Below are 11,920 nucleotides of genomic sequence, written 5' to 3' on the forward strand. Positions count from 1 at the left end.
GGTGTTTATAGTATTCTCTGATGGTAGTTTGTATTTCTGTGGGATCGGTGGTGATATTCCCCTTTATCATTTTTTATTGTGTCTATTTGATGATTCTCTCTTTTCTTGTTTATTAGTCTTGCTAGTGGTAGATCTATTTTGTTGATCTTTTCAAAAAACCAGTTCCTGGATTCATTGATTTTTTGAAGGGTGTGTGTGTGTGTGTGTGTGTGTGTGTGTGTGTGTGTGTGTGTATCTCCTTCAGTTCTGCTCTGATCTTAGTTATTTCTTGTCTTCTGCTAGCTTTTGACTTTGTTTGCTCTTGCTTCTCTAGTTCTTTAATTGTGGTGCTGATTTTAGATGTTTCCTGCTTTCTCTTGTGGGCATTTAGTGCTATAAATTTCCCTCTACACACTGCTTTAAATGTGTCCCAGAGGTTCTGGTACATTGTGTCTTTGTTCTCATTGGTTTCTAAGAACATCTTTATTTCTGCCTTCATTTCATTATTTACACAGTAGTCATTGGAGCACGTTGCTCAGTTTCCATGTAGTTGTGCAGTTTTCAGTGAGTTTTTTGCTCCTGAGTTCTAATTTGATTACACTGTGGTCTGAGAGACAGTTTGTTATAATTTCTGTTCTTTTACATTTGCTGAGGAGTGCTTTACTTCCAACTATGTGGTCAATTTTGGAATAAGTGCAATGTAGTGCTGAGAAAAATGCATATTCTATTGATTTGGGGTGGAGAGTTCTGTAGGTGTCTATTACGTCTGCTAGGTCCAAAGCTGAGTTCAAATCCTGGATATCTTTGTTAATTTTCTGTCTCATTGATGTGTCTAAGATTGACAGTGGGGTGTTAAAGTCTTCCACTATTATTGTGTGGGAGTCTAAGTCTCTTTGTAGGGTCTCTAAGGACTTGCTTTATGAATCTGGATGCTCCTGTATTGGGTGCATATATATTTAGGATCATTAGCTCTTCTTGTTGAATTGATCCCTTTACCATTATGTAATGGCCTTCTTTGTCTCCTTTGATCTTTGTTGGTTTAAAGTCTGTTTTATCAGAAATCAGGATTGTGACCCTTGCTATTTTTTTTCTTTCCATTTGCTTGGTAGATCTTCCTCCATCCCTTTATTTTGAGCCTCTGTGTGTCTTTGTACATGAGTTGGGTCTCCTGAATACAGCACACTGATGGGTCTTGACTCTTTTTTTTTTTTTTTGAGACAGATTCTCACTCTGTTGACCAGGCCAGAGTGCAGTGGTGTGATGTCGGCTCACTGCAAGCTACGCCTCCTGGATTCACGCCATTCTCCTGCCTCAGCCTCCCGAGTAGCTGGGACTACAGGTGCCCACCACCATGCCCAGCTAATTTTTTGGTATTTTTAGTGGAGACGGGATTTTGCCATGTTAACCAGGATGGTCTTGATCTCCTGACCTTGTGATTCACCTGCCTTGGCCTCCCAAAGTGCTGGGACTACAGGCATGAGCCATCACACCCAGCCAATGGGTCTTGATTCTCTATCCAATTTGCCAGTCTGTGTCTTTTAATTGGGGCATTTAGCCATTTACATTTAAGATTAATATTGCTATGTGTGAATTTGATCCTGTCATTATGATGCTAGATGGTTATTTTGCCCAGTAGTTGATGCAGTTTCTTCGTAGTGTCAACAGTCTTTACAATTTGGCATATTTTTGCAGTGACTGGTACTGGTTGTTCCTTTCCATGTCTAGTGCTTCCTTCAGGAGCTCTTGTAAGGCAGGCCTGGTGGTGACAAAATCTCTCAGCATTTGCTTGTCTGAAAAGGATTTTATTTCTCCTCTACTTATGAAGCTTCATTTGGCTGGATATGAAATTCTATGTCAAAAATCCTTTTCTTTAAGAATGTTGAATATTGGCTCCCACTCTCTTCTGGCTTGTAGAGTTTCTGCAGAGAGATCCTCTGTTAGTCTGATGGGCTTCCTTTTGTNCCCAGCTAATTTTTTGGTATTTTTAGTGGAGACGGGATTTTGCCATGTTAACCAGGATGGTCTTGATCTCCTGACCTTGTGATTCACCTGCCTTGGCCTCCCAAAGTGCTGGGACTACAGGCATGAGCCATCACACCCAGCCAATGGGTCTTGATTCTCTATCCAATTTGCCAGTCTGTGTCTTTTAATTGGGGCATTTAGCCATTTACATTTAAGATTAATATTGCTATGTGTGAATTTGATCCTGTCATTATGATGCTAGATGGTTATTTTGCCCAGTAGTTGATGCAGTTTCTTCGTAGTGTCAACAGTCTTTACAATTTGGCATATTTTGCAGTGACTGGTACTGGTTGTTCCTTTCCATGTCTAGTGCTTCCTTCAGGAGCTCTTGTAAGGCAGGCCTGGTGGTGACAAAATCTCTCAGCATTTGCTTGTCTGAAAAGGATTTTATTTCTCCTCTACTTATGAAGCTTCATTTGGCTGGATATGAAATTCTATGTCAAAATCCTTTTCTTTAAGAATGTTGAATATTGGCTCCCACTCTCTTCTGGCTTGTAGAGTTTCTGCAGAGAGATCCTCTGTTAGTCTGATGGGCTTCCTTTTGTGGGTAACCCAACCTTTTTCTCTGGCTGTCCTCAACATTTTTTCCTTCATTTCAACCTTGGTGAATCTGAGAATTATGTGTCTTGGGGTTGCTCTTCTCAAGGAGTATCTTTGTGGTGTTCTTTGTATTTCCTGAATTTGAATGTTGGCCTGCCTTGCTAGATTGGGGAAGTTCTCCTGGATAATATCCAGAAGAGGGTTTTCTAACTTGGTTCCATTCTCCCCATCACTTTCAGGTACACTGATCAAATGTAGATTTGGTCTTTTTACATAGTCCCATATTTCTTGGAGGCTTTGTTCATTTATTTTCACTCTTTTTTTCTCTAATCTTGCCTTCTCACTTTATTTCATTAATTTGATCTTCAGTCACTGATATCCTTTTTTCCGCTTGATCCAGTTGACTACTGAAACTTGTGTCTGCTTCATGAAGTTCTTGTACTATGGTTTTCAGCTCCATCAGCTCATTAAAGTGCTTCTCTACACTGGTTATTCTAGTTAGCCATTTGTCTAAACTGTGTTCAAGATTTTTAGCTTCCTTGCGATGGGTTAGAACATGCTCCTTTAGCTCGGAGAAGTTTGTTATTGCTGACCTCTGAAGCCTACTTCTGTCAACTTGTCAAACTCATTCTCCATCTCCAGTTTTGTTCCCCTGCTGGTGAAGAGTTGTGTTCCTTTGGAGGAGAAGAGGTGTTCTGGTTTTTGGAATTTTCAGCTTTTCCGCTCTGGTTTCTCCCCATGTTTGTGGTTTTATCTGTCTTTGGTCTTTGATGTTGGTGACCTACCGATGGGGTTTTGGTGTGGATGTCCTTTTTGTTGATGTTGATGCTATTCCTTTCTGTTTGTTAGTTTTCCTTCTAACAGACAGTCCCCTCAGCTGCAGGTCTGTTGGAGTTTTCTGGAGGTCCACTCCAGACTCTGTTTGCCTGGGTATCACCAACAGAGGCTGCAGAACAGCAAATATTGTTGTCTGATCCTTGTTCTGGAAGCTTTGTCCCAGAGGGGCACCTGCCTGTATGAGGTGTCTGTCAGCTCCTACAGGGAGGTGTCTCCCAGTCAGGCTACATGGGGGTCAGGGACCCACTTGAGGAGGCAGTCTCTCTGTTATTGGAGCTCGAACACCATGCTGGGAGAACCACTGCTCTCTTCAGAGCTGTCAGGCAGGAACGTTTAAGTCTGCAGAAGTTGTCTTCTGCCTTTTGTTCAGATATGCCCTGCCCCCAGAGGTGGAATCTAGGAAGGCAGTAGGCCTTGCTGACCTGTGGTGGGCTCCACCTAGTTAGAGCTTCCCTGCCACTTTGTTTACACTGTGAGCATAGAACTGCCTACTCAAGCCTCGGCAATGGCGGACACCCCTCTCCCCACCAAGTTTCAGCATCCCAGGTCAATCTCAGTCTGCTGTGCTAGCAGCGAGCAAGGCTCCGTGGGCATGGGACCTGCAGAGCTAGGCACAGGCTTTGGAGGGAATCTCCTGAGGGAGGGAATCTCCTGTTCTGCTGGATGTGAAGACCGCGAGAAAAGTGCAGTATTTGGGCAAAAGTGTACCATTCCTCCAAGTACAGTCACTCATGGCTTCCCTTGGCTAGGAAAGGGAAATCCCCTGACCCCTTGAGCTTCCCATGTGAGGCGATGCCCTGCCCTGATTCGGCTCACTCTCCATGGGCTGCACCCACTGTCCAACCAGTCCCAGTGAGATGAACCAGGTACCTCAGTTGGAAATGACCCATCTTCTCTGTTGATCTTGCTGGAGCTGTAGACTGGAGCTGTTCCTATTCAAGAATCTTGGAAGTGATTCACAAGTAAAAATACTTAAAAATTTCACAGCATAGGATCAATAAATTGCAAAGCTAAGGGTGAAGCCAGACTTCCTGACTATAGACTCCATGTGCTTAACCATTGTGCTGCAATGCCTAGAACAGGGTATTTGTTTAGTCTGCTAATAGTTATTTGTTCTAGACCAAGTTTTAGTAATTTTGTTTTCTTCTTATCAGGTTGCTTTCAAGATGTATCTGGGAATTACACCAAGTGTGACCTGTAACAATTCAAGCAGAAATGAATTTTCCCTGATTCTAGACAAGAATCCTCTGGTGGAGTTTGTGGAAGAGCTCCCTGCTGGACGATCTTCTCTGTGCTACTGCAACTTGCTGTGTGGGATTATCAGAGGTGCCTTGGAAATGGTAAAGTTGAATAAGTGAAGAATGAATGAAGAATCTCTTAGTCCTTCTAAGACTAAAATAAGATAACCAATATACATAATTCATTTTGCTAGGTACATTGGTTATCTAATAACGTGTTACAAAGTACCCCCAAAATGTAGCAGTTATAAAAACAAACATTTATTTTCTCACACAGTTTCTGAGGATCAGAAATCTGGGAGCAGCTTAGCTAGGTTGTTGTCACTCGGAGTCTTTCATGGCTTAATACACATGCAGTCAAGCTGCTGGCCAGGGCTGCAACCTCTGGCAACTTGACTGAGGCTGGAGAATCTACTTCCAAGCTCACTCACACAGCCCCAGTGCCTTGCTGGCAGTTGGCAGGAGGCTTCATGAGGCTCCTGGCCACATGGACCTCTTTGTAGATCTAATCACAACATGGCCACTTATGCGGCCAACCCTGGTGCCATGGAGGAGTGGGTTACCTGAGGGTGTGAATAACAGGAAGTAGGGATCATTGGCCATTTTGGAGGCTGGATTTTATACCTGAATTATTAATTGGTTTAACTAAAACAGTTATTAGTATCTGCTAAGTGTCAGGCACTGAGTATACACAGATGAACAAGACGTAGTTGCTGCCTTTAAAGAATCTGCTTTCTAATGGAGAAGTCAGATGTACAAATAGGTATAATTAAGGCTATGAGAGAACCTGTGGCAGGAAAAACTTCCTAGACTTCCTAAGGAAACTCTAAATTGGCTTTTGAAAGAAAAATAAGAGTTAGATAAAAGCCTTGGGTAAGAGGAGCAGGAAAAAAAAAATACAATAGGTAGAAGAATCAGCATGTCCAAAGGTACAAAAAGAATGTTTCAATCAAGGAACAAGGAACTTGAATTAGTTCAGTATGACTGACATATAAATTGAGAGACAGATTATCATGAGAAAGGAGGTTTAAATTTTTTACAGAAGACTGATTTTAAGAAAAGGAGTTCATATGACAAGCTTGGAAATTCAGATTTTTACATTGGAAGCAACAGAAATCAATATAGGTTTAAAAACAGTGGAATAGTATTTTGAAACTTGTGTTTTAGGAATTTCATTTCTTTATCAACCAAATGAAAGTATATCAGAGGGAACAATGCTGAAGGAAAAGATGAGGGCACTTTGGAAGTTATGATGGTAACCTCAGGTAAAACCAGAACAAAGCCTTGACAGCAGGAATAGGGAGAGGAAGACCATTTGAACAACATCAAAAAGATGGAACAGATAAAACTAGGTTATGAACTGGCTGAAAGGAACAAAATTGAGAAAAAGGTTCAAGAATGATTTGTAAGTTTCTGAGCAACCTGTAGAGATGGTTGTGCTATTAAACCAAGAGGAGTAAAACCAAGAGGAGTACTTGGTACTTGGGCTTGGTAGAGACAAAGTGAGGAGTTCAATTTTGAGCCTGCTGGAGTTGAGGTGTTTAACACATGCAAGTGAGGCTGTCCAGCAAACGGTTGTTTATCCCTGTCAGGAGTTCACAGAGAGACATGGATTGAAGAAACATTAGAATTGGAAAAGAATGCCTAGACAGAGTCTGTAGAGCAAGAAGCAAAGGGAGTAACAGAACCATAGGAAGCAATAAAATATAATAAGTAGGTTAAATAGCACAAAGGCTGAAAAGGATACCAAGAAAGAGAAATCAGAGGGAGGAAAAGAAGGAGTCATAGAAGCAAGGGAGGAGAGCATTTCAAGAAGACAGAGTGATTAATAAGAACAAGTACAGCAGAGAGGTCTAAGTTAAACCAGACCTGAAAAATATTCACAACATTTAGGAACCAAAAGACCCAGGAGGGCCTTGGTAAAAGCTCCTTTGGGAAAGTGGAGGGAAAGAAGACAATCTGTCAAAGATTGGTGAGCCAACAACAGCTTAGGAAGAGATGAGAGTCATCAAAGTCTCATTTTCCCAGAAGCTTAGCTATTAAGAATGGTGGGACCAGATAGCAACCAAAGTCTTGCCATGTATTCATCTACCTAATAATGAGGCATGCATGTAATTTTAAATTATTTCTGATAATTAGGGGGAAACAGAATAACAAGTAATCCAAAAGCATAAAACAATAGAAACAATGTATTGTTCACACAGATTCTCCATGCTTCCACCCTAGCATCTTTTTAGACTTGTCCTGTAGTCGGTGGCCATGAGATCAAGGAAGGGGTGGGAAAGCATTCTGAGCATTTATGGGCAAAGGGAGAAACCATAAAACCAAGTCAGAAATAGGAAAAGAATGTCTTCTACTCTTATAGATAACAGTTGATTATATTTGCTGAATGACAGCTGGCATCAGACCTCATGTGTCTCCAAATATCCAAATAGCTTCAACATTGTCTCCCTGTTAATTTAACTTATTTTCTGTTAAATTTTGACAAAGACTTAAAAAATCTTATGGAAGAAAAAGTTAAGGATGAATTTTGCTTCTGTATTTCCAAGTGCAGTCTATGTCCTTCTGTTAAATGGTAGGCATTGCAAGGCCAGGCCCAGTATGAGTCAGATAATTTGGTACACTAAGGGTTTAATAAATTGAGGCTGACTAGCTAAGGAATTCTTAGTGAGAGAGGGGAGTGAGTCAGGTAAGATTCAATAAATATCAATTAATTTCCTGCTACATGTGGGCATTTTTCACATATTATTTGCTTTTACTAGGTGCTTTTACTTATTTATTTTTCCCAATAAAACAAAATAACTCTGAATAAATACACTATTGGGGGTAGGTCAGCAATATCATGCTGCTCTTATGTGGACACATGTTAATGAATAAAGAAGTAAGTCCTGCTTACTTCAGTGCCTGGGAAATGGGAAATACCTTACAGAGAAAAAGAAGGCCTGAGTATCAAATATTCGTGTCTGTAATTTCAATCTTCAATTTTATATCTATAATTCATTTAATTGATATTACTCTCAAAGCCTTCAAACCATAAGTGACTGCTAAATGTTGTTAGAATAAGTGATTATGTTATTTAGCAAATGACAGAATGATTTATGGCAAATCTGTTTGAGAGCAATCATTTAAGAATCCATTTATTCTTGGAAATTCTGCTGACTAAGCACACTGGGTCAAGGCTATCTTCGAGCTGGGAATTTGTGTTCTTCTAAAGATGGATCCATAATTCAGCCTTGCACAGCGAGCTAAGCTTGGCAGAGTCTATGTGTCCCAGTCATCCTAGTTGGCCTGGACCACCCTTCTCTTTGCAGAGTCACACCACAGAGCTGACACACAGCTGTACCATCTCTGGAGGATACTCAGTAAAGGGCCCTTTATCCACGAACAATCTTTTTAAAAAATCATTTCTTAAGGAACATAAAGCTGAAAAAAGACTGAGAAAAATTTAGTTTTCTGTTTTTTAATTAAATGACACAGGCCTGTTTTTTTCTTCTTTCCTAGGTTCATTTGGCTGCTGATGTTACATTCTTGCAAGACAGACTAAAAGGTGACAGTGTGACAGAAATAGGAATAACATTTCTAAAAAAGCGAGACGAGAAAAAATATCGACGGAAGAAATGAAGAACAGCACGGAAAATGCCACAGGGTGGCTAGTTGAGTTAATATTAGCTAAACATGTATAGACATAGAAATTTTGAATTGCTTAATAGCATGAACTTTGAAAGGCTTATAAATCAGCCAGAAATTTGAAATGCAGGGCATAAAAATTTAAAGTTTTTTTTTTCCTTTTGCTTATAGATCACACATTTTCAATCTCATGTCCACAAAATTTCATATAATGTGATTTTCTCATGTATTAGCTTGACTTATAGCTTTAGCCTCCTGATACTACCCTTGATTTATAATCACCAAGTCAAGCTATTTATTCAATGATAATTTTGAAACATTTATAAATAACATTTAATTTTAATTTATTTTATTTAGTTTTAATATAGCTGATAATAACCAAATTCCTTCCTTTTCTCATAAAATATTGCTTGATGGTCAGGCCAGGAAACCTGTTAAATAAAGGATAAATAATATTCTTTGAAAATACATTCTTACCCCAAAGCTTATTAATTTAGAATTTCTACTATCATTTTCATCCCCTAAAAAATCTTCCACAGAATGTTTTCTCTGTGACCAAAACACATTTAAAATTCAAATGTACTGAATTAAATACACAGTAATCTTCACCAGACCATTGGCACACAAGGGCAGCCTACAAGGCAGCCCAGAATCTACTGGGCTCTGCAGATAACTCGCAAGTACAAGTTATGATTGGTATGGTACCGCCCTACAGAATTGGAGAACATGTTTGTAAACTACCTATCTGATACCCTTGTGTAATTAATAACCAGAATATATAAGAAGTTCAAACAACTCCGTAGGAAAAAATTAATAATCCAATTAAAAATGGACAAAAGATCTGAATAGACGTTTCTCAAAAGCAGACATACAAATGGCAAACAGGTATATGAAAAGGTGCGCCACATCATTGGTCATCAGAGAAATGCAAATCAAAACTATAATGAGATATTATCTCACCCTAGTTAAAAGTGACTTTCATCCAAAACAGGCAACAGTGAATGCTTGCAAAGACATGGAGAAGAGGGAACTCTGGTACACTGTTGGTGGGAATGTAAATTAGTATAACCACTATGGAGAACGGTTTGGAGGTTCCTCAAAAAACAAAAAATAGAATGATCATATGATCCAGCAATCCCACTGCTGGGTACATACCCAAAATAAAGGAAATCAGTCTATCTAAGAGATATCTGCACTCCCATGTTTATTGCAGCACTATTCACAATGGCCAAGATTTAGAAGAAATCTAAGTGTCCTTCAATAGATGAATGAATAAAGAAAATGTGGTGCATATACACAATGGAGTACTATTCAGCCATAAAGAAGAATGAGATCCTGTCATTTGCAACAACATGGGTGGAACTAGAGGTCATTATGTTCAATGAAATATGTCAGGACAGAAAGACAGACTTAGAATGCTCTCACTTATTTGTAGGAGCTAAAAATTAAAACAGTGGACTCATGGAGATATAGAGTAAAATGATGGATATCAGAGGCTGGAAAGGGTAGTTTCAAGAGGAGTGGAGATGGTTAATGGGTACAAAAATCTAGTTAGATAGAATGAATAAGATCTGGGCCAGGCATGGTGGCACAAGCCTGTAATCTCTGCACTTTGGGATGCCAAAGTGGGAGGATTGCTTGAGCTCAGGAGTTTGAGACCAGCTTAGGTTATATATATATATATATTTTGTGTGTGTGTGTGTGTGTGTGTGTGTACTTGTGCGTACCTGTGGTCCCAGCTACTCGGGAGGCTGAGGTGGGAGGATTGATTAAGGCCAGGAGGTTGAGGCTGCAGTAAGCCATGATTGTGCCACTACCCTCCAGTCTGGGCAATAGAGTGAGACCCTGTCTTAAAAAAAAGTACAAGAATGAATAAGATCAAGTATTTGACAGCACAACAGGGTGAGTACAGTTGATAATAACTTTTTGTACATTTAATAATAATTAAGATTATAAATGGATTGTTTGTGACAGAAAAGATAAATGCTTGAGGTAATAGATACCCCATTTACCCGATGTGATTGTTATGCATTGTATGCCTGTATGAAAACATCTCATGTACCCCATAAATATATATACCTACTATGTACCCACAAAAAATAAAAATTAAAAAATAATCAAAATAAATAAAACTGGTGTAAGTGATATGTTAGTAATAGACGTCAACTAGGATTCAGGAGCCTGTTCTGAGTCCCTGTCCAGTTCTGTTTCTAGGGGCTTCAGCTGATCCTGAGTAGTGACTGATCCTGGGCAAGGCACATAATCTCTCCATCTCTCTCTCTCTCTCTCTCTCTCTCTCTCTCTCTCTCTCTCTCTCTCTCTCTCTTTCCCTGCCCCTTTAAAATCAGGACACTGGATGCAATAAAGGTCTAAAACTGTATCAATGGGTTTAAACAATACAAATGATCACTGAAATTCTACATTTTTGGACTTTAGAACACTGCAGGGAAATTGTTTGTTCTCCACTTACTCAACTGTCTCTTCAAAAGGACATTACAATAGGCATAAAGGAAATAGGGTCATTGGTACACAGTTGAGGCATCAATGGAAGAACCTTCAAGCCTACTCCACAGAAGACCGGGAATAGAATCTGGAAGAAGGTATCTGACATTAGAAGGGGTATCACAATGTCATGTATTTTAAACTGATGCCTCCATAAGAATTCTTGCCTACAATCTATCCTAAAACTTCTTTTTAGGATTTTTTCCATCTTCTGCTCAGTTGCCTCTTTCTCATTTATAATATATGCATTTCCCCCAGGAACCCAAGATATTCATGCCTAAGGCCCTCTCTCTTAAATCAGCACCCAACTAACTATCCTGAAAATACTCCAGGTCTTGGAGTATTCTCCTGCCTGTCTATACCTTCCTCTTCTTTCTCTCCTAACCCAACCATCAAAAGTCCCTTGGCCCAAAGTCTTTGTTCCCCACCCTGCTGAAGGCAGCTTAATCTGGTATTCTCAGTGATGCTGGGTACTGGAACTGATGATGGCTTCAGGATGAGGCTTGTTCCCCATCCCTTGTTTTTCTACTGTGGAAGGAGGGGAGCTTCTTGGCATTGAATATATTAGAATTATGAGAACCACCAATATAATTTTATATTTTCTTATAGCCATATTAAATAATAAAAGGAAATAGGTGACATTAGTTTTAATAATATATCATTTAATTATCCAAAACTTTTTATTTCAACATAGTAATATAATATTAAATGTTATTATCTATAATAATAAATTTCATGATTACTATTTTTGGTAGAGATGGAGATCTTGCTTTGTTGCTCAGGCTGGTCTTAAATCCTGGCCTCAAGTGATCCTCCCACCTTTACCTCCCAAAGTGTTGGGATTATAGGAATGAGGTAACCACACCTGGCCAATAAAAAATTATTAAAGAGACATTTTATATTATTTTTTATACTAAGTCTTTGAACTCCGGTGTGTATTTGACATTCTTAGCACATCTCAACTCATGGTAAATTTTCAAAGGCCAGAGTGAAATGTAGTTCTACCAAAATAATAAAGTTGTGTTTAGTGGTGTTTAATAGCCTCAATTTTTAAATGTAAATTAATTAAAATTAAACTGAATTTAAAATTCAGTCACACTAGTCACATTTTATGTGTTCAATAGCCATGTGTGTCTAGTGGCTACTCTAATGGACAGCACTGGTCTAGAATTCCC

At 39.3% G+C, this 11,920-nt stretch overlaps 1 protein-coding gene across 1 annotated transcript in view; it reads left to right on the forward strand.

Moving 5' to 3' along the window:
* Positions 1 to 8,456, forward strand: part of TRAPPC3L (trafficking protein particle complex subunit 3L) — a 50,363-nt gene extending 41,907 nt beyond the window's left edge. Inside the window, exons 4-5 of the mRNA XM_017855471.1 lie at positions 4,533 to 4,718; positions 8,118 to 8,456. Coding sequence (XP_017710960.1) covers positions 4,533 to 4,718; positions 8,118 to 8,237 — 306 coding nt within the window. The 3' untranslated portion in view covers positions 8,238 to 8,456. The remainder of the gene's footprint in view (positions 1 to 4,532; positions 4,719 to 8,117) is intronic.
* The last annotated feature ends 3,464 nt before the right edge of the window (positions 8,457 to 11,920 follow it).

The sequence above is a fragment of the Rhinopithecus bieti genome, unplaced genomic scaffold (assembly GCF_001698545.2).
Source record: "Rhinopithecus bieti isolate Rb0 unplaced genomic scaffold, ASM169854v2 scaffold_41207, whole genome shotgun sequence".
Classification (NCBI taxonomy): Eukaryota; Metazoa; Chordata; class Mammalia; order Primates; family Cercopithecidae; genus Rhinopithecus; species Rhinopithecus bieti.